Source organism: Carcharodon carcharias, chromosome 5 (genome assembly GCF_017639515.1).
Source record: "Carcharodon carcharias isolate sCarCar2 chromosome 5, sCarCar2.pri, whole genome shotgun sequence".
NCBI classification, from domain to species: domain Eukaryota; kingdom Metazoa; phylum Chordata; class Chondrichthyes; order Lamniformes; family Lamnidae; genus Carcharodon; species Carcharodon carcharias.
In genome coordinates this window covers 53,156,586-53,180,401 of record NC_054471.1, presented here as the reverse complement: position 1 = coordinate 53,180,401, position 23,816 = coordinate 53,156,586, and the positions used below count along the sequence as shown (strand labels likewise).

The 23,816-nt window shown below is 39.8% G+C and overlaps 1 protein-coding gene across 6 annotated transcripts in view; it reads right to left on the bottom strand.

The window, feature by feature from the left end:
• The window catches only part of hace1 (HECT domain and ankyrin repeat containing E3 ubiquitin protein ligase 1), a 90,712-nt gene that overhangs the window by 21,762 nt on the left and 45,134 nt on the right, over positions 1–23,816 (bottom strand). For 3 of the 6 annotated variants that reach the window (XM_041188073.1, XM_041188070.1, XM_041188074.1), the window contains 10 exons: positions 23,407–23,653; positions 19,568–19,914; positions 16,437–16,505; positions 16,268–16,355; positions 14,375–14,486; positions 10,815–10,912; positions 9,655–9,742; positions 9,284–9,433; positions 6,155–6,351; positions 1,976–2,107 (listed from right to left, as the gene is read on the bottom strand). In XM_041188073.1, coding sequence (XP_041044007.1) covers positions 1,976–2,107; positions 6,155–6,351; positions 9,284–9,433; positions 9,655–9,742; positions 10,815–10,912; positions 14,375–14,486; positions 16,268–16,355; positions 16,437–16,505; positions 19,568–19,914; positions 23,407–23,653 — 1,528 coding nt within the window. Of the gene's footprint in view, positions 1–1,975; positions 2,108–2,325; positions 2,641–6,154; positions 6,352–9,283; positions 9,434–9,654; positions 9,743–10,814; positions 10,913–14,374; positions 14,487–16,267; positions 16,356–16,436; positions 16,506–19,567; positions 19,915–23,406; positions 23,654–23,816 lie in introns of those variants that run through there. The other 3 variants (XM_041188072.1, XM_041188075.1, XM_041188071.1) reach the window with 3 other exon arrangements.

Genomic DNA, 23,816 nt, shown 5'->3' with positions numbered 1-23,816 from the left:
CCCCACTCCACTTCTCTCTCTCTCCGCCCCCCCACACACACACCTTAAACCAGCTTATATTTCAACTCTTTCTTGGACTCGAACTCAAGTTCTGTCGAAGGGTCATGAGGACTCGAAACGTCAACTCTTTTCTTCTCCGCCGATGCTGCCAGACCTGCTGAGTTTTTCCAGGTAATTCTGTTTTTGTTTTTGTTTTCCTCAGAACATTACTCTGGTTCTCTGGATTACCAGTCCAGTGGCAAAAGCACTATGCCACTATCTCATTGCTGACAGTTCAATGATTGGCATATTCATATCAGTTATTAATAGGACAATTGACTTTTTTATTTTAAAGGGGGAAAAATGGTCCTAACAGCCTGATTGTACCAGTTCCAGAAATTAACCACTATTTAAAAATGCCGGACCAAACTTATTCATCTGCAAAAGAGTGTCTTTTTAGATTAACCACAGCAACTGCTTTCACTCTACCCTGTATTTGTTAATCTAGTGCTAAAGAGATATGAAATAAACCAATCTTTTTTTTTATTCATGGCATGTGGGAGTCGCTGTCATCTCAAATGTTCATCTCTAATTGAATGGCTTGCTAGGCCATTTCAGAGGATAGTTAAGAGTCAACCACATTGCTGTGGATCTGAACTATATATAGGCTAGACAGATTTCTTCTCTAAAGGATATTAGGGACACTAACTCCCATTATGAACCAGATAGGCATCAGGAATCATTGTGCATGCGTAATTGACCCACATTGCAGCTACAACCACATGCAAAACCATTCCTTATGCCTTTCCAGTCAGCAGTAGGAAGGAATTTTTGCTCAACTGCTGGACAATTATCTTGAGTTTGAGATTGTTCAATTAATCACCGAAAGTAAACTGACACTTCATGCCCCTCACCCATTCCGCTCTGGCTCTAAAACCCATGGGCTTTGAAAGAGTAAAGGCTGCATTTACAAGGGGTTTAAACAGCAACCCCCCCCCCCACCACCCCCCCCCCCCCCCCCCCACCACATCCACCACCCACCGCCCCCACACACAGAACAATAATTAACTTGCCACAATCAATAATAAATCAGACCATGAAAATAAAATAAATGGGTTCAAAATTTTTAAATGCCTTTTTTTTTTTACAGCCCCCAGCATGTTAAGGTTTTGTGTAGGCAGTTGCTACACAGCCTAGGTAGCTCAGCTGGTAGATAATGGGATTCTTAACCCCAGGGTCAATGTTTTGAATCCTACATAAGGTAATGAAATTTTTCTGAAATATTTTGTTCAAAATTGTTTGTAATTTTTTTTTGGTAAAAACGAATAAATACTTCATCCACAGTTTGCACTCATTGAAGTTAGGAATCTCATCGGCTGAAATGTCCTGACTACATATCTTCATCATTTTCTGAATTGTCAGAGGCATGTTCTACAGAGGGAACGGTGATAAATGATAGGTAAGCTAGATTCAAGAATTTACACAGACCTAAAAATGTGTAACTTGGACTTTATTGTTAGTATGTATCAAGCTAACTTGTTCATTTTAATGCAGCCAGCTAACACACTGACACTACACATGTGCAGTCCTTGGTGTTGCAGCACAAATAAATACAAGCTGAGAAGCAAAACATTTTTTTTTAGTTTCATGGTCACCAGTACTGTGCAATACCACTATTACCACTGAGTTTATTTGTTTAGTCTCTTCAGAGAGCAATTACATTTGTTGTTTTCACCTCTGCTGAAATAGCTTAACATTGGTCATCCAAGTCAGTCAGCTCGATCAGTGTACAGATCAATTATAATCATTGCCAGTTAACTACTGTCATGCATGTATCCTAATCATACAAAACTTTTCTTTTATTAAAAATATGGGAATTCTGCACGTCATATTGTGCTGCACCCTCTCCTTCATTTCCATCATTTTCCATCCCTTACATTCACAAACACAATTAATCAGCATCTACATTGTGTTCTGTACATACTAGTGTTCTTACCAGCTCATATTCATCAAAAAGCTGAATGAGAGAGGGTGGAATGAACAGATGAAAGCCTTGCAAAAATGCATTTATCTGAGGCTGAATGGCACGCGTCATTCTTAATTCAGTAACAAGCTGGACATACTCAGCCTGAAAAGAAAAGTAGCTGTTTAATCTTCTGAAAAAGATAACATTTTACCAAAACATTTAACGGAATGAAATAATAGATGCAAAAGGTTACTAATGTAGTTAACACACAAACATAAACTCCTTGCATTTCAGTAAAAAAAACTTCCCAAGGTACAAAGAACAATCTGTTGAAAACCTTATTTTGAAAACAATCCCTTTTAAAAAGTGACACCTACTGGAAATATTCGGAATGACTAGGTCCATTTAAGAAAATCAAGTTCAGTCGAAACTTTGGCCTGAGGACCACATGCAGGTCTCAAAAGTCTGGGAAACTTAGCGCCATGTGCATATACTGCTCAGTTGCCAATTTATTCTGTTAGAATTAGTATCATCTTATTTATGGATAAATCCTACGCCAGAACAGCAAGGTCCAATAGTAGCAGCAACTTGGGTACTCAACAATGTAGTACAGAAACATTCCCATTTCCTAATTTCTTGAATTATGGTCAGAGATCCACACTTTGGAGTGGGGGATTTGGGGGTCAAGGTGGGAGCTGTGAGGAAAAAGAGGAGAGAGCTACTTTCAATATTCAATCAAGGATCATAATCAACACAATTGTGAAGGCTCCCTTTGTTTGGCATCACTCATGAAACTAATAGCATTTAAAAAGCACAGATTTATAGCTTTACTAAAAATACAGAGGAAATCTTCACAAATTCTGCAATATAAACGATAAACGGAATTCTTAACACACGTCAACAGAGCACCTTGCCAATATGCAGTGCTCACTTTAGCGATTAAAATGATTTCTGTGTTGTGCCAATTCTGGTCTCTTGAGCATTACCGATTTTAATTGCGCCACCAATGACATCCATGCCTTCAGCTGCCAAAGTCTGAAGCTCAGCAATCTCTTCTCTCAATCTTTCCACCTCTCATTTCTGCTTTAAGATGTTCCTTAAAACATAGATTTAGACTTGAATGTAGGAGGGTTGATCAGTAAGTTCGTGGAAGACATGAAAATTGGTGGGGTGGTCAATAGTGAGGAGGATAGCCTTAGATTACAGGAGGATATAGACAGGCTGGTCAATGGCAAATGGAATTTAATCTGGATAAGTGTGAGTTGATGCACTTGGGCAAGACAAATAAGGCACAGGAATACACGATAAATGGTAGGACCCTAGGAAGTACCGAGGATCAGACAGACCTTGGTGTGCATGTCCATCGGTCCCTTTAGGTGGCGGGACCAGTAGTTAAGGTGGTTAAGGCGGCATATGGGATACTTGCCTTTATTAGCCGAGGCACAGAATATAAGAGCAGGCAGGTTATGCTGGAACTGTGTAAAACGCTGGTTAGGCCACAGCTAGAATGTTGCGTGCAGTTCTGGAATCCACATTATAGGAAGGATGTGATTGCACTAGAGAGAGTGCAGAGGAGATTTACCAGGATAAAAATAAAAATACCTGGAAAAACTCAGCAGGTCTGGCAGCATCTGTGAAGAAAAACAATTAACGTTTCGAGTCCGTATGACTCTTCAACAGAACTAAGGAAAAATAGAAGAGAGGTGAAATATAAGCTGGTTTAAGGGGGGGTGAGACAAGTAGAGCTGGATAGAGGGCCAGTGGTAAGTGGAGATAGATAAAAGATGTCATAGACAAAAGGACAAAGAGGTGTTGAAGGTGGTGATATAATCTAAGGAATGTGCTAATTAAGGGTAGAAAGCAGGACAAGCAAGGTACAGATAGCCCTAATGGGGGTGGGATGGGGTGAAGGAAACGATAAAGGCTAAAAGGTAGAGATAAAACAATGCATGGAAATACATTTAAAAATAATGGAAATAGGTGGGAAAAGAAAAATCTATATAAGTTATTGAGAAAAAAAGGGTGGCGGGGGGAATCGGAAAGGGGGTGGGGATGGAGGACAGAGTTCATGATCTAAAATTGTTGAACTCAATATTCAGTCCAGAAGGCTGTAAAGGGCCTAGTCGGAAGATGAGGTGCTGTTCCTCCAGTTTGCGTTGAGCTTCACTAATTAGATTTCCCAGGATGTTGCCTGGGCTGGAGGGTTTTGGTTATGAGGAGAGATTGGATAAACTGGGGTTATTTTCCCTGGAGCAGAGGAGATTGGGGGCATGATTGAGGTGTATAAAATTATGAGGGTCACAGATAGGGTAGACAGGAAGGAACCTTTTTCTCTTGGTGGAGGCATCACTAACCAGGGGGCATAGATTTAATAGTTTACCAGGAGAAGTTGGAAGGGTTAAAAACCTGTTCTAACTCCTGAGTAGCTACATTATTGACACCGTCACCCTAACCCCATCCACCTGCAATCCTACCCACTCACCCACCACCTACCCCCTCACTAACTTTTACACACTTACCTTCTATCTGTAACTTCTCAAAGTGGCTTTGGGACCTCTAAACGCTCTACTTACTGGAACATGGCAGCTTGTGCCGTAAAATCGGGGTGCGGCTTCTACAATGACTCTCTCTGCTGCTCCCTATGAGGATTGCTGCGCTGCATGAGTTTAGAACAACCCTCCATCGGAAGATGGGCCCCAACAATCATAGGAAGGCAAGTAGCTAAAATTTGTCTCATCTGGGTCAGAAACAGGGATTCCGACCCAGATTGGAAGTCCTAGGCTAGTATTCTCTGTTAAGACCTAGTCCAACAGATTGGTATGTTGCCCTGAATATAATGAATTACTAATATTTTTCCTCAGCTTCCATCACAAATTTAAATAGGAGAGTTGTTGCCTATCAAAATTAAACTTTCTGAGAAGACTCAGCACAAAATTTTTTTGATGCACAATATATCCAAGCAACATAACATGATGAAAGGTGATTAAACTGGATTAGATTTCAAATCACAACCAAGCAGTATGTAGCATTGGGAATGGCAACACTCACTCAGAACTAGCTTGTGTCGACACAATTAACAACCTCGGTTCTCAGTTCTGAAGGGTGCCAAGTGCAACCACTGACGAACAGCAAGAGGAGAAAGAGTACAAAAAGTAGCAATGATGAATGGCATGCCATTCAATCAAGATCATAAAATAGTTAATACCCTCTAACTTTCAATAAAATGCTGTAAAAATGACTTAACTAAATTAGATCCAATTTAAAAGCAGAGATAGAGAGCCATGCAATACAAGAACAGAAGTCTTTGATAAGAATGGTCATTCAGCCACTGAATCTTTTAATGCATAATATATTCCTGACTGAAGTCAATCTCTTGCACCAAAATCTGGCCAGTATCTAAAAATGTTTATCGTAATTCTTCAAGCATAGTGCATTATTTTCTGCCAAAAAGTCCCAAATGCACTAAAATACATACAAAAACAATTTTAAAACTGGAGTGCCAATAAAATGTACTTTTAGATCTAGCAACTATGAAATTGGTATATAGGAGCAATCAGTGGTTCTGTTGTTGTATGATAGCATTAAATCTAATTTTTGATAATCTTTTTCTCAGGCAACACTGCATTTCTTTTAAGAAAACTTAATTAAAACTGCGCATTAAACAGAATTAAATGCACAGATCTGACGGTGCTGACTAATGTTGGAATATTGTTCACACCTGGACTTCTTGAAACCAAACAGAATTTGCCACAGTAAGAGTCAATTTGATAAAATAACCCAGTTTAGCCATACCGTTAAAATGCTAAATATTTAAGACATTGCTGATTTTAATAAGCGCATGTAATATAGAATGCCGGCAGCAGCAGAGATTAAAAAAGAATCAAAGTGTGCAGGCAAGCAAGGAATATTCTGTAATTATTATAAAAATTAACACGCTGAAGTCGTGGGGCAAGTAAACATGCTGCCTCACATGATAGGGTGAATTAAACAAGGTGCTCACTCCTGATCACTACCCAGTGTGACCCAACAGGAAGCCCTATGTTGCCTTAGGTTTGCTCAGCTGGAATTCTAAGCCCTCTTTTGCAGTTAAATAGTCATTGGAACTCAGTGCCAAAGCTGACACAAAAAGAGCAACTACTTGGATAATATAGCGGGGTACTGTTGGCACCTGTGAAAACAGGAAAAAAGATTAAAAGATAAATAACTTACCTTATTTTCCTGTGTAACAAGTATACTTATCCCACCAGGTTTCAAAGGCACCTCCTCCATTGCACCAAATACATCAGTCTCGACAGAAAAAGTAAGTTCCAGACCAAGGTCACTAATATCATTGTCCAGAATCCATTGGAGGTTTTTAGCATACTCCGGGTCAATGGAGGCTACATCCTGGTAGTTTACAGGGATACCTGAAAACATGTATTCACAACAGAAAAATCTTCAGACCAAGTGCATTGGTTTAATGTAAATATTTGAAACACTAAGCAAGAAATGTAAAATGCCCAGCTCACGTATTAAAATACAAAGCCAAATTCCTATATATAAAAGTGCAATTTCTGCACCTTCAGCCACATATGCCACTTCTGGGGAGATTTTGGGATTTAACTGAAGATTGTACAACTTTTCCAATCACACACTTTTCTGTAGGGAAACAGTCACTTCTTAATTTTTAGCTTTCCTTTGTAAATACATCTGGCTTTATTTCTCACATCCTCTTCTATTTATTTGCCTTTTCTCATGCAAAGATAAGGAATCAAAATGGGGGGGTGGGTGGTGAGTTGGGCACACTGGGGGAAAAATAGTGTTTACAGCCTGAAATTGTTGAACTCAGTGCTGCGTCCGGAAGGCTGTAAAATGCATCGTCAGAAGATGAGGTGCTGTTTGTCAAGCTTGCATCGAGCTTCACTGGAACAGGGCAGCAGTCCAAGGGCTGAGATGTCAGCATGAGAGCAAGTGGGCGAATTAAAATGACAGGCCACAGGAAGCTCAGGTCTTTGCACATTTCACTTTCTCTCTCATTTTTGCTATTAGTGGGCAGCATACTTGCATTAGGCACATCGTTTTGTTTTCTTTTCGCATCATCATTCTCTTTGGCCCTGTGTGACTAACTCTTCTGTCATTCTATCTCTCCTATTTTCAACCCTATCACAGACAATCCTTTTGTCCTTGTCCTACCCACCCCTTGCTCAAAACCTATTATATCTCTAACTTTTCCCGGTTCTGATGAAAGGTCATAGACTTGAAACATGGGCTAAGTTTTTCACTCGGCATGTGCCCGACACGCTCAAGTGCAAAAATAGTGCGTGATGACGTTGCGCGAGCGTCCCAAAGTCACTGTGCACTTGCTAAAATCGGAAGCACGTCTGCCGACAATTAAGAGGGCTTAAGCCCATTACCTGCGCAATTAACTGGGATTTTTCACTGCCCATCCAACATTACAGGTGACAGGCGAGCAAATCGGCCAGGCTGCCTTTGCGTTTTTCAGGAAACCTCATCCAAGGGCAGGATGTGGTTTCTGATATTAATTTAAAAAAATGTTTGGGCAGAATTTTCACCATCCATACTGATTCTGATGCGTGGACATTTTTCCCAGTTTTAAGATCTTTATTTTTTGTATTTAAATTCTTCAGCTCCGAGGCAGCTCTCTGCCTTCAGGGAGCTTTCATTCCGCGTTCTCCCCCCACCAACTTTGGCGCTTGCCCTCCCCCTGCCCCCAACCCAGGCAGTGCTGATCATACCAGCACGCACTTCATGCTGGCTGACCGTTAATTGGCCAGCCAGCGTGAAGTCGCAGTCGGGGGCCGATCGTAGTCAGCAGTCTGTTGCCTGACCACTTCTGGACCCGCCAATCGCACCCATCCACCGAGCTGAAAATTCAGGCCATTAACTCTGTTTCTCTCTTCAAAGATGAGACGGTCTCACTGAAACATGCAAGATTCTGAAGGGACTTGACAGGGCTAGGCACAACGGTTGTTTCTGTTAATTGTGGATCCAGGATAGGGACACAATCTCAGGATAAGAGTTTGATCATTCTGAACTGAGGTGAGAAGAAATTTCTTCACTCAGGGGTTTGAGAATCTATGGAATCATGAAACCCGGAGGGCTGCGGACGCTCTATGGCTGAGCATATAAAAGACTGAGGTGGACAAATTTTTGGAGTCTCAGAGAATCAAGGGATAAGGAGCAAGCAGGAAACTGGATTTGAGGCAGATCAACTATGATCATACTGACCGGTGGGGCAAGCTCAAGTGGTCATAAGATCTACTCCTGATCCTATTTCATATGCTACGTTCAGTCACATGATATTTAAATTCTTCCTCCTGGATTCAATACTTCATATCATCTAGCTTTCCCTTCACCTGTAATGCTGCAAGTACAATTTCTGACAATTATCTTCCCCTTCATTTGTTTTGCAACTATTATCTATACCATCTTTTATACGGGAACACTGCTCCACCTTCAACCATCCCTTCCCCACACCCCAACCAGTTATAGCCCTCCCCTCAGCATTTACTAATTTACAGTTCTTGTGACTGCCTTATTTATCCTTTCCTTTAGAACCCTGGTCCTACTATGGTTTAGGTGGAGCCCATTCCAACAGTACAATTCCTTCCTGATCCAGTACCGGTGCCAGTGTCCCATGAAATGGGATCCCTCTTGCTCACACCACACCCTCAGTCACCAGTTCACCTCTCTAATCTGTATGCCAATTTGCATGTGGCTCAGGTAAGTAGTTCAGAGATTTTAATCCTTGGGACCCTGTTCTTTAATTTAGCTCCTAGTTACTGGCACTTTTCCCTGTGTTATCTCACCATGAATCGTAACAACTGGATCCTTCCCATCCGATATCCTTTCACAGTAGTTTGAGATGCCCCTTACCCTGGCAGGAGGTAGACAACATACCATGTGGGACACACTGTTCTGCCTAAAAAGGATGCTATCCGTCCACCTAATTATTGAATCACCCACAACTACTATATCATGCTTTCCTTCCTCCTCCCTATAGCCTTTGGCTCCAGTGTCATGGTCCACATTTTGGCTTTCCTTCTGACAGTCCATATCCATATCCTCACAGTTAACAAGTACATTGTACCTATTGAATAGGGTCAGTTGTGTGGATCTTATTTCTCTATCCCAGCTGGGTTCTGCTTACTCTGCACACTATCTGATACACCAACCCCAATCTGAACCTGCACCATTTCATGGCTGACCGAAGTCTGAAAAATGTACTACTTGCAATATAGCTAATGTACAGCTTTCCCTCAGTACAATGTTATTCAAGGAAACTAAAGAGAAGTAGCACAAATTAAAATATGAATTTTCAACTGAAACAATTCTTACCGAGTATATGTTTGTAAAATGAACGCGTAAAGTAGATGTTAACCAGTTGTCGGTGATAAAGTGCCAAACCTAGAATCTGTCCTGCAAACCGAAAATAATTCAGGTGGTCTGGGTTTACTGAGGAATTACTGTTAGGCTGGAAGGTGGTTCCTGTAAGAACATAGATGTATTTTGTCACAGTTTCTTTAGTTCAATTGATAAACCAATGAATATTAAAAAACAATATACACAAAACTCTTAGTTTGCATTACATCATTAATTGACAACTTGAGTTGAAAGCAAAATGAAAGATTCCAGCTTTAGATTTTAAAGATTTCTAATAGGCTACATACATAAAACTATTTCCTTTCAACTCCACATAAAACATGTACCATCAGCTGACTGAGTGAAGAGTGCGTAGTCTGGGTTGATTATCTCACTGGAAAGGATGTCGAACCATTCACGTACCACACCTTGGCCCTGAATACAGAAAAGGAACACAGGGCTGAAAGGTGCCATACTAATTCATTTATGAAAGTGAATAATGCTAGAGTTTAGCTCCCCATTTCACTATCTCTTCAGTCTATGTTCCAAATGCTTTTCACAGTTAAACTGATTGCAGGCATCTATCAGTCTCATTTAGAACAGGTCACTTTGGTGTGTACAACAATAACTTGCAAGAGCCTCCTTGGTGATTTTGTTTCTTCTTTACTTATACTCTCTTCCCTTGCTCTGACCACTGCCAAATCTAAGGTCCCAGGAATGCACCCAGCATTTCTCCACATCAATGCTCTGAGAATTGGAACTCAGTAGTACCAGAGAGATTGCAGATGCTAATACAAATCCTATTTAGGATTCATTTGTCATTAAAATAAATCAATATTTTAGTCTTGCAGCCACAGCAGTCAAAAGCAACTACTAAATATACTAAAAGGGTAAGTGTAGATACATTTATAACACTGATAATTCCATTAGATTTTAAAATATCTTTTCACCATTATCTAGATACTGAAAGTGACTGCTCAGCTCCCATTCTCAGCTGCCACATAAGTGAATTCCATTCATTTTATACTTTTAACTGACATTTCTTATGGTCAGTTTTAAGAAAATCTCCCCACAGAATTCAAATAGTATGCAACATATTATCAATTTACAAAACAATTTTTTAAATAATCTATTCTACATAGATATATGTATTAGTCCAGTGATAATGTTGAAAAAAAGAATTAGCAAATGAAACTGGGATAAAACAATTCATCTAATTTGGCACTGCAAAGCTGCAAAAGAAAGAATTGTCTCTCACGATGTTTCAAAGATCTGCATGCATAATAACTTCAGAAGGTAATCTTTGAAACATTAGAGTATTCCTAAATAATTGCAAACTGATTTACGTATTCCAGTATTGTTACAGATATCATAAGATTATTCCATGCTTCCAGAACAATTACATATTTTTTCATGAAGATTGTTTAAAAATAGGTACAATAACACAGTTGTCACCATCTTTTAATCAGAGAGTCAAGTTGAAGAGAGGGGGAAAAAAAAAACATACCATGCCTTCTTCACCATGAAAACGTACAGCAACGCCTTGTTTCAATTTTTCATAACTTGTTTTTGAGACAACCTCACAGCTACTTTGGAAAATTGAATCTGCAAACAGAAAATCTAAATGTCACTATGGTACATCCCTGAAAGACAAGATACATGACACAAATCACACAACAAAGCACGCTAAGGTGAGCTTTGATACCCCTCATACCCCTTCTTTTCATATATCAATTAGCTCTGACCTTATAAAAGTAATGCATAATGTCACCACAATTTCAGCCCTCTCTTTTCTTTATCTTTCATTCAGTCAACTCGAAGCAGCAGATAAACTGTAAAAGAGCAGTTTAGCTCCCACTACCATCATTTTCTCTGGCATGTAAAGACAGAGTATTCATGTATCTACCAAAGGTGCGGAAACTCTCCACTGCTGACCTCATCATTATTTACGTGGCAATTGGAACCATGCCATTAAATGTGAAAATTCAGGAAGCTGTTGTCAGAGATTCCTTGCTCCTCCAAAAGCTAAAAGATAACCATTTTTTGCCATCTGACTCACCATTCAAACCAATTGAATGGCAGGGAGGTGCCTATACTTATCTAATAGATATAGACTAAACTCACCAGAAGAAATTAGAACTTCTTCATTCCATTGTAAGTACCTTTTTAATTGCATGGGACTTAATTATTGCCAAGTAACCCTTCTACTCTTAAAGTTAATTTTCAGTGCCAGATTCTCATAAGTTCGGATTTTAATTATTGAAGGTTTTAAAAAGTAAAAAGTCTCATTTTTCTCTATTTTGCTTTTCTGTACCTGATTTAACACATATTCAATATTCTAACTGGCACTTCCTGGTTCAGACTGTGCTGCTCAATAACAATGTTCAATTTGATTGGTTAAGGAGATGCACAATTGCTTGCCTTGTGCACACAGGTCTCAAATGCCCTGTGCAGAATGCTGCACTTTTTAGATGATTGGCTCACAGCTTAAGGGAAGTTTCAAGGTGTGCAGAAGACATAGATGAAGGCTCTGCTGTCGATAATGGGCTCAGGAGAGCAAAATGTACCGAAAACCAGAGTCCGAAAAATCAAATGCTTGGGAAGGCATAAAGGGCTGGATAAATAATATGAGGAGAATAAAATTAAAGTTAAATGTTGGAGGTGGGCTTGACAACTTGAGACTAAACAAGGCTGTTTGCACTAAAATAAATGCAAAATACTGCAGATGCTGGAAATCTAGAACAAAAATAAAAATATCTGGAAAAACTCAGGTCTGACAGCATCTGCGGAGAGGGATACAGTTGCAACTTGGTGTTATATTTAACCAAGATGAGCTTGCAACCACATTTCTGCACCATCACTAAGATTGCCTATTTCCACCTTCGAAACAGTGGATGGCTCCACCCCACCTCAGTTCATTGCCTGCTGAAACATTTGTTCAAGCTTTGCTACCTCTAGACTCAATTATCCCAACACCCTCCTGGCAATCTCCCATATTCTACCCTCCATAAACTTGAAGCCATCTAAAACTTTGCTGCCTGTATCCTTATTCACACAGAACCTGTTCACCTATCATCCATGTTCATTGACCTACATTAGCTCTGGGTCAAGCAATGTCTTTAAAACTCTCAACCTTGTTTTCAAATTCCCCTCACTCCTCCCTGGGCAGAATTTTGCCCTGGATGGGCGGGCGGGTGGCACCAGCTCGGCGACGGGCAGGCAGCCGATCGCCTCGGCCAAAACAGGACCCCGCTGCCATTTTGAGTGGGCAGGTCAGTTAAGGCTATGCGTTTCCTGTGCTGGGGGAGTGGGGGGGGGCGGGGGGGGGGGGGGGGGGGGGGGTTCCCCCATCTGTCAGAGTGCGCTCTTTTGCACATGTGCACAAAAGAGCACACATCTCCCTGAGACTAAGTGCTGTCTCAGGGAGAGCACTGAAAGTTTTATAAACTGATATAAACAGCTGATTGCGCTGTCCACGCGCCTTCCTGAATATTTAAATGATGGGGGATGACGTCGGGGGTTCTCCTCAACATCATCCTGTGTCGTTTTCATGTCAGCAAGCGGGCCCCGGCCCCAGTTCGCCAACGGAAAAATTCTGCCCCCTATTTCTAATCTACTCCAATACTACAACCCTCCAGGATATCCACGTTCATCTAATTCTGGCCTCAAGCATCCCCAATCTTAATCACTCCACCACTGGTGGTCGAGCTTTCAGTTGCCTAGGCACTAAGCTCTGGAATTAGCTCCCTCACCTCATTGTCTCTCTACCTCTCTTTCCTCCTTTAAAATGTTCCTTAAAACCTACATCATTGGCCAAGCTTTTGGTCAAATGACCCAAGATTTCCTATATGGTTCGCTGTCTCATTTTGTTTCATGTGAAGCGCCTTGGAACGGTTTATTACTTTAAAAGCACTATGCAATTATCCTTTGTTGTTTTAAGAGTTGTGCGAAAGAAAGGAGTGCTTTTAAGAGGACAAAAATTTGATGTAATGGTGGAAATGGAGCCAATAACGATCAAAAAAGATTGGGTTGCTTGTGATTAGTTAGTCATTTACGGACTAGCTAGGAATTGTGGTGGATCTGCTGCAACATCTAAAATTAGGTGATATAGTAACACAAAGTGAAGGAAAAAAGGGATGGATCATCACTACAATGTTGACATTGTCACTAAGAATCTGTCCATCCTCTACCCAAGGAAGGAAGTCTGCCAGGTTCCTCGTCTGTCCCACAGGTCGAAACAACGGTAGAGTCTGGGCACAGTAACCTAAGATTTTCCTTCTAGCCATCACAAACCCCAGTCATTGCCCCAGGGTATATGGCTCTCCCTCTTCTGGTAGTGACCAAGCCAGGCTTCCAAATGTTGGATGTAGAGCCTAGAGATGGCTGCTTCTCCCTCTTAGGCTCCTTTACTTTGATGTGACTCACTAAAACTTTTTCTTAGAAATGCTTAAAAAATACACTTACTTTAAAAAAAAAAGCTACTCCTGCATCCATAAATATTCCTGCTCCTTTTCAAGGCATTGCAGCAGGACACCGGCTTGGAGATCCCTATTTCCCTCAACAGCATCAATGGGCTCTCTCTTTGCAGTATACACCCTGCTGGGAGAACCCACCCATACAGGAAATGGTTCAGTGCCACAACAGCCACCAGAAAATCCTGCCCAAGCTTGCTCTGATGGTTAACCTAATTTACTGGAAAATCCAACACTTCCTATCTTTAGAATGGGAATAAAACTATCACTGGTTAGTATATTTCTAATACATTCAAACAAAACTGAGCAGTAGCATAATATAATTTCTTTTAAGATCCATGGTCTTCCTGTTATTTACCATTTTACATTTGAAGGAAGCATCCTAACATCACATTGGAGGGGAACTTGAAGCAGTGTGCTTTTAGTTACAGTAGCTGACACTCAATAGGTTTAAACCCAATATTAAACCGACAAGACTTAATCCAGTCTTTTTTACAGTGAGATGAGCTGTGAAAGAGGGAAATAAAATATTTTATCTGCAAGATAAAATTTATAAATGAAAATTAATTAGTACAGCTAAAATAACTATTTGTACCTCGATGAACAAGTAAGATATCATTTTCATTAACCGGCCTGTGCACCATATCAGAGTCAGGATGATTAGCGTGAAGATGTTCGTAGAACCACTCACATCTATCTTTGAAGGGCTAAATAAGGAGAATGAAAAATATAATTAATACCTTTTCTCATTCAATTTTCAGAAAAAAAATGGATATAAAGATAGGCAACTGAAATAGAGATGAAGACAATGACAGAATCTCTGTGTCCCCATTCCTCATCATTATACTAGACCTCAATCAATAGCCCATTTTCCCTTATCATTCAATGCTAGTTCAGAGTAAAGATACAAGTTTCACAATGTGAGATGATAATAGCAAGATTAAGAAGAGGAAGAAAAAACAGAGGGAGGAAAAGATGATTTATTTAATAAGGGAATTACTAAAAAAAAAGTTGTCAAAGCTTTTCATTTTGCACTCATCAGGACAAATGCAAGAATACCAAATTTCAAACAGGGCATAAGAAAAGGGTGCTGACTGGTTGACAAGTCTACTCTGATTTGCCAAGGAAATGCACCACTGAACTATTGTCTCCCATGCTTTTGTTTAATTCAAAAAGAAAGCACAGTGCCTGGATATGTTCCTTTTACCTGCACAGGACCGGTGCCTGCGCATGAATATATGTGGCTTCTAGCAAGCCTGACTGCTAATCTTAAATGTGTTGTTAGTGTAATTGTTAGCACATTTGAGATTGTTCAATAAGTGCTGTCCAAACACAGAATTGCATCCAACCATAGATATTATGTTGAGTTTTGTAACCATGGCCTGGTTCAGTATGGCTTTGCCTACTGCAAACAGCCAAAGGGATGTGCTATTTGATACTATCCATCTGTCATTGGGACACATCCTACAAACTTGGCATTGCACCAGGACTGAAATCCATATACTACATTACTCATTTGTGTGGTAAGCAGAACATCTTTATGGCTTGACAGCAGCATCCTGTTAGTGGAGAATACCACTAGCATTGCTACTGCATAATGGCAGTGTGAAATGGTCAGTTTCGCCTGGGGCTCAAATTTTTGATATACCTTACCCTTCCAGGGTAACTTGAGGAAAACTGGGCACTTTTCAGATCTAAAAGTGACGGCCTTAGGCCCATTTGAGAGTGTGTACTATACACAGTGAGCAATGACCTGATCAAGGAAAGGACTTTAACAAGGGCTTTTTACAAACCAGATTTCCAACCTGCATTTTTGTCCTATTGTAGACAAAACGGAATAGTAATACCTTGGCCACCATTTGCAATCACATGCAGAACAATTTACTGCTACACCTTAGCACAACAATGCCAGTTAGTAATAGGAGTTTGTACAAAAGCTTCACCCATATCTAGGTTGGTTAAGGCAGCTGGTAGGTGAGTCATAAACATATTGAAGGTCCCAAGATTAAGTCGAGATTGGTATTAATAAAGCTAATTTCAGCTGGAGTGACTATAGGCACATAACAAGAGTTAGGAAGGGGAAAATTGGCCTCAGTGCTGATCCATGCCCAGGGTAGAATTTAATGAGCAGAGGTGGCCTTTTCGTGTTTTCCCAAGCGGCCATTATGTATTGCATCAGCAGAGAAACAGCATTGCAGCCAAGCATAAGCTTACCTTCACCAGACCCATACCTTGCCAGCAGAAAATCACTGGATTTTAATTAAGAGTATGATCTGAGTCAATCTCCCCGTTTCCAACCAAATAACGGAGCAGTTAAATGCAACGACCATCAAAGATTGGTTGCAAAGAGTATAATACCCTGTTACAAATACATCAGCTACTTAATGAGATAACTAAACTCGATATTTTTATAATCTGCAAACTCATTATATAAATTTACTGCGGCACTGAAAAAAGCTTTCATTTATAAGTATTAACCAAAGCTTACCTGTGCTTTGATGATATGCATAAATCTTGACATCAGCTCGGGGCACTCCAGAAGAAAGTGAAAGTGGTCAAATATTATTATAGGGTTTCTGTAACAAAGTATCTTTTTTTAAAATGGGCACTTACAATAATGCAACAGTGAAGAGGCATCTGAAAGCACACAAGCTCACCTTGTCACAAAACATTTCAGAACTTCATCATGCTTGCACACAAATTCTATAAAGCGAGGCGATGTCATTCTGTAAAAGAAAAATGCCACGTGTTCTTTTTCATGCACATTATGTGCTCAATGTGGGATGTGAGGAAGAACTTTTTTTTTAAACACAGCAAATGGTAATGGCCTGGAATTCAGTGCCTACAAGGGTGGTGGAAGCAGAGACGATCAGCGATTTAAAAAATAAGCTGGATGGACACTTTAGGGAAATAAACTTGCAAAACCACAGAGATAGAGCAAGGATATGGGGCTGACTGGGTTGCTCCACAAAGCTGGCAAGGACTCGATTACTCCAAATGGCCTCCTTCTGTGCTAAGACTGTGACTAATTAAGATTATATATGTATAATAAAAACAGAAATATAAAATTACAGAACTCTTGAGCCTCAATCTTATGCACTCAAAATAAAGCAGTTTATCATACTAAACTAGCAATTTTGATAATAAATATAACCACACAATGTTCAACTTTTCTCTCCTGCTGGGAATTCTCAATAGTGTAAATGCTATACGAACACTGATTGCTCTCAAAGATTATAATACCCTGTGACAAATACAATTCTACAATGAGGCAGACACTGGAGTGTTGTCAAGTATGAGAAACCAACTTCAAAAAAAAATGTAAAATCACTTCAAATTTTTGCTAACAACCAATCCCTGCGATTTGTATTAACGCTCAATTTGTTGCATTGAAATTTACTTCTACGTCCTAAAGTTTATGCACTGAACTTCATGCAAATGCTAACTCACTACCAACACCCTCAGGCAGGCATACATGGTTCAACATCACCTTGTGTACCTGGGCACAGTAAACGAGGAATGTTGTACGCCCAGCATAACAATAGAACTAAAATCCGAAGCAAGATTAAAAGTGTGATGGTGCAGCCAAAAATAATTGGTCAAATTCAACATCATGTAAGTTATGAACATGTTGCATATCAAAATCCATAAGCTCTTGAATAAAAATTCTTCTGAATACCAAGCCAGTACAAAGTCTGCACTGTAATGCAAATCATTGGTCAAGCAGACAGAACGACAGTTTAGGATGTCATATTCAAAGTCCCCAAGTGGGTTTTGAACTTTTTGTGTCAAGGAGCAGAGAGACATTGCCAATGACCACTGCTAAGGATCACCTTTTGCATAAAAAAAGAAAATGTGGTCACCTTAAACGTACAGTCGATTCCAATTAGCAGCGACAGTAAAATTGTTGCAAACACAGGTCAATGCTCTTTGAATAGAATCTCTGAATACAACAAACATTAAAGATTAAAACAATGGATAAGTTCTACACTCTCTGTATCGAGTTAACTCAAGGTTAGGGTGAGGTATAGTAACTAATTTTGTTTCTGTTCTCTCCTTTTGAGTTGCCAACATTGTATATACTTCTCCAGATTTTCATGGCACCACAAACATTACATATTCCAGTAAGATTACCATTAATGCCTATTTTCTATTTAAAAACTTCAATGCACTTGTCATAAGTATTTCCCCTCAATGTCGCAGGAATCCTGCTGTCAAATTAAGCTTGCCACTGTATTGACGAGGCCAAATTCTGAGGCTATGAATTCTGCGAACTTCCCTCTAACTCTCCAAGCCTGTTCACAAACTACAAAGCATGAGTTAGGGGTATGAGGGATACTCTCTACTTGATTGGATGAGTGCAGCTCCAACAATACTCAAGAAGCTCAAGACTATTCAGGACAAAGCAATCAGTTTGACTGGCGTCCCATCCACCACCTGCAAGCTTCGCTGCCTCCACCAATGTACAGTAGCAGTGTGTGTACTATCTACACGATGCACTGCAGCAACTCACCAAGGCCCCTTCGACAGCACCTTCCAAACCCAAAATTTCTACCACCTAGAAGAAAAAGGACAGCAGATACATGGGAACACCATTACAGGCAAATTTGCCTCCAAGTCACACACCAGCCCGACTTGGAACTATTATCGCCATTCCTTTACTGTCGCTGGGACAAAAATGCAGATCTCCCTTCGTAATAGCACTGCATGTGTAGCTACAACAGATGGACGGCAGCATTTCAAGGCAGCAGCTGACCAGCATCTCCTCAAGGGCAATTGGGGATGGACCACAAATGCTAGCCTAATCAGCAACACTCATCCCATGAACGAATTAAAATTAAGCTGGATTGTGATCCTAATGTCAGCCACAATCCTGGATTGGAACCTCAGAAGGGGCCATGACTTAACATCGATCGTGATCTTTCCAAGCACCATGCAATTAAGAACAACAGTCAAGCCAGGGAAGTGAGAGGCCCAGAGGATTCACAGTGATGTCAGGCCAGCAGCCCTACCAGAAGAGGTGGGCGCTGCTAAAGCAGGCAGAAAAACCTAAAATGGACACCTCATACGAATGTATTTAAGGCTGGGACAGAAAGATTCTTGGTCTCTCAGAGAATTGAGGGATAAGGGGAGCAGGACAGAAAGTGAAGTTGAAGCCCTAGATCAGCCATGACCATATTGAATGGCGGAGCTCAACAGGCCATGTGGTCTGCTCCTGCTCCTATTTCATTTTCTTGTGTCCCCTCTGGCTCAAACTCTGACAATCCGTGCATCTCTCTTCAGCCTCAGCCACACACTTTCCAACTCCCTTCTTAAACTCAATGCACTTTTACTTCTAAAGTTTTCTCAAAATTCATTTTTGACCAAGCTTTCAGTCATATTGCATTTGTCTAATATCAATTTTATTTATTTTTTCTATTCCTCTGCAAAGCAGTTTGGGGATATTTTCTATGCTTAATAGGCTATATAAATAGTTGATGCTCTGAACAAATTATCAACTGATGAAAGGTCTAAAAATGCCCAAGTTCCTACATACTGCAATAGAGTTAGAAACATAGTTAGCACACTGGATTTCAGTTCTAATGTCAAAACGAGACTTCTGTCTTTGACAACTCCCTCTAGGCAACTTGTGCCTGTTACTAGGGAAAAGGAAATCTATTTGGTAACATACAGCACAAGTGCAAATCAGTGGAGATTTCAACATTCAGACTATTTTATCCAGTAGGCAGAGGATAAAGAAATACAATGACTATGACTCAAAACAACCTAACTTTTGAATTATTCTCACCCCTGAGGCATCTGACAGGAACAGCACATATAAAAGGCCTGGATGACTGCACTCAGTCGGTTTGCTGTCATAGAAATTACATCTAGACCATCTGAACTGGCATCTTGTGTAGTGCTGTCATCATATTCAAGCTGCTCCAAGCTTGTATGTTGGTCTTCCAAGGTCTCTTTTCTCACAGTTTTAAACATCTGAGTAGTGACAACTTCCTGCTGCTCTTGAGCTCTTTGTTTCAATAAAATGGAAGTGATATTTTTGGCATCCATTTCAGAGTCTTCTTTACTCTTCTTCAATTCTGTGGCAATAAGAACCAACCACTCATCCAGCGAGTGCCACAGTAGTTCCAAAGGCTATGAAGACAGAGAAAGAAAAATATTACCATCACTGTGAAAAGTTAATTTTATAACTGAGCTGTCATCTGGGAAATTATTTTGTAACAATGCAAGAATGCCAATTAATTACTATATTTGATTCTATTTGCTTTTATTGCTTCAATCTTAGCAAGTATAGAATGTGGCAATTAGAATCATAGTAACGCAATGGGAAGAAACAATCGAAAAGCCTGCAGCTCTTTATAACTTTGTCACTAGTGAAATGCTTCAGCTCCCATAATGTTAAATGGTAGGTTTACAAAAATATATGGAACCAGAATAAATCACAATAAGCTTTCCTGGGGAACACAAAGATTGTTTTTTTGATATTAGTTAGTGAATGCAGTTTCAGCCTGGTGAATTAAGGAGGGCCCAGGTTCAATCACAGACTATGCTATAAATGTTACAATTGTTCTCATGACCTTTGGATTACAGGATAAATCACCCTTCATCAGTATCCAGCAGCCTGCTGAGGAGAGTGGGAAAGGAAAAAAAGAGAAAGGGGAGAGAATGAGGCCCTCCTTGAAACTTACCTTTTTGATCAAGCTTATAAAACAATTTTCATCTTATTGTGCACTTATTGCACCTTGGGATAGTTTCCTGTATTAAATGCGCTATATAAATGAAACTAACGTTGTCCTATAAAAGTCTAGGTTTACGTTAGGTGGTCTGTATGCTTTACACAATTATTTTGATGGTACAGTCCTGTTTGAACCACAATGCTAAACATAATAACAATGTGCTAGCTTGTAACATTTAAGTAGTATCTGGCAAGCAAGGCAAGTTCCTTCCATCAAGACATCTGATGGGCAAGTTCAAGAGGAGGAGTTGAGTGTGCACAAATGTCACAATTGCTTTTTTCTATTATATATCTCTTATCAACAATTTGTCAAAGAACAGTTTGCATCAGTCATGGCTCAGTTGGTAGCACTCTCTCCTGAGTCACAGGGTTCTGGGTTCAAGTCCAGCTCGAACACAAAATTAAGGCTGACACGCCACTGCAGTACTGAGGGACGACTGCATTGCCAGAGATGGCATCTTTTGGATGAGAGTAAACCAGGGACCCATGTGCCTACTAGGGTAGATGTAAAAAAATCACGTAGTGCTATTTCAAAGATGATCAGAGGAATTACTCCCATGTCCTGCCCAATATCTATCCTATAATCAACATCACAAAGAAAGATTCTGAATTATCATATTGCTGTTGCGGGGGTTTGCTGTGTGCAAATTGGCTGCCGCATTTCCTACTTTACAACAATGACTACACTTCAAAAGTACTACTTTGGCTATAAAGTGCTTTGAGTTGCCCAATGGTTATGGAAAACACTATGAGTCTTTATAAATCTATATAAGTCTTTCTCTTCTTTCTAGCACTAAATTACTAAAAAATAACTTGATTTTATATGGCAGTTTTCATGATCTTTGGACGTCCAAGCACATCTTAGCTAATTAAGTACTTTTGAAGTGTAGTCACTACTGTAATGTGAGAAAATAAGACTGCCAATGTGTGCACATTTGTGTCCCAAAACAGAAATGAGATAATGACTAATTAATCTGCCAGTTAGGGGGAGATGGTAGCATAGTGATGTTTTTGGACTAGTAATCCAGAGCACTAGGCAAATGCTGAGGTCATTGGTTCAAATCCCACCACAGCAGCTGGTGGAATTTAAAATTAATAAATCTGGAATATAAGGCTAGGATCAGTAGTGGTGATCATGACAACTATCATCGATTGTTGTGAAAAGCCAGCTGGTTCACTAATGTCTTTTAGGGAAGGAAATCTGCCTTCCTTGCCTCGTCTGTGACTCCAGGCCCACAACTTAACTGTCCTTTGAAATGGCCTAGCAAGCCACTTAGTTTAAGGACAATTCGGATGGGCAACAAATGCTGGCCCTGCCAATGACACCATGTGCCATGAAAGAATAGATTTTTAAAAGTCTGTTTTTAGTGATGTTGGTTGAGGGATGAATATGAGCGAGAGCACCACAAGAACTTCCCTGCTCTTCCTTGAAATATCACCATGGATCTTCTACATCCACCTGTTTAACATCTCATCTGAAAGAGAGCACCTCAGAGGTTGTGCATCCTTCAGAAGTGCACTGAAGTGTTAACCTAGATTAGGTGTTCAAGTCTCCAGGATCGAACTTGAGCCCTTGAATTTCTGCCTCAGAGGCAAGAGCGATACCTCTGAGCAAAGGCTCAAACTTCAATGTTAATATAAAAGCTTACTAAAAAAGGATAAAGACAAAACAAAGCTCAGATGGGTGTCCCTGCTCTGAACATCAAAAAATAAAGGGAAAAAAGGTATGCATTGTATTAATGCACAGGACGAAACTGAGTAATACAACATTAACGAAGGACAAATTTTTTTTAAAATGTAGATCAATTAGAAATCCTTAAAGGCTGCTTCAAAATTTACAAGCTGCTGTACCCAAGAAACTGAAGAGATTTAAATTTGAAAATTAATAGAAAGGATTTTCTACATTAAAAAATCCATATAGTAATTTTTTAAAGGATAAATTGGCATAGCAACTTCCAACTGAGGCCACACCAAAAATCAATTGTTCATTTAAAGAAGAATTTAAGCTTCAATATTGCTGAAAAGAGACATGTTGCTGAAGCTTTTCATCTTGCATTCAGTAAGACAAATGCAAGAATGCTAAATTTCAAACAATCACAATAACTTATGCTATAGGAGAAAAGGTTGTTAATTGGTTGGCAAGTCAACTTTTGATTGGTTGACGCATTGCCATGGAGAAAGCAGAGTGTGGTATTTTCCACGAACAGGATGCTGCCGTCAGTCCAAAAAGACATTTTGCCACCACACAGTTCAACACCATTATGTATAATTTCACTGCTGGCGAGATGCCAGATACGCAGGCTGTCTGTCCCAACGATTAGCTGATCAAATCCAACATCGTGTTTCTTTGGTTGCTCGTTTAATTGACAGACTACAGTCCGTACTCAGCCAGCCCACACTTGCAAAATCCAAAACAAAATGTCTCCCGCTGGATGCAATTCTGCGACTTGAACAATCCTGGCGAGCTCTAATACCTATACTAACAAATAACTTAAGGTAAGAAGTCCAGCTCATAATATGGCTCATTTATGCTTGCCAGAAACGACATACATTCATACACTGGGACCTATTCTTTGCAAACAAAAGAAATATGTTCAAGCCTTGTTTGTGTTACATTATCCAGGAGCTTGGGGAGCCTATAGTTCCCCATTACTTTCTACATGGCAACACCTCAGCCAGAGTCAACATGTCAACCAATCAGCACCCTTTTCTCCGGTAGTATAAATTGTTGAGCTCATTTGAAATTTGGCATTCTTGTCCTGCTAATTGCAAGATGAAAAGCTTTATCAATGTTCTCTTTTTCCAGCAATGTTCAAGTTCTGCACTTGCAAGTGACAATTTAAGTTTCACATAGTTTGCTAATGTGTATATACTCCGTCAACCAAACTTACTTCTTTTTCAAGAGTTGTCTGATTAATGTTTGCATGCTTTGTGAAATTCATCTCTTTTACTTCAATCTTCCTAATAACGTCATATATTTTTCTGACCTTGAAAACTTGGCTTCTCGGAGTTTTATTTCCATTGTAAGCCATGTCATTTCCATTACTGGGAGAGGATGGGCCTAGCCGAAACACATGGCAAAATATTCGCACTATCTTCAACAAACTCTTCATCTGAGCTTCATAGTTACTTGATATACTGAAGGAGGAGGAAAATAAGTCAAATTTAATATTTTGTCCTACAACACTAATTATTTTGCAAAGATTAATATTTTTCAATTTCTGTAAATAATTTGTACTCAAAGCATGGATATTGTTCAATCTTACACATTGGCCATTTTATTCATGTTTGAAAGGTAATT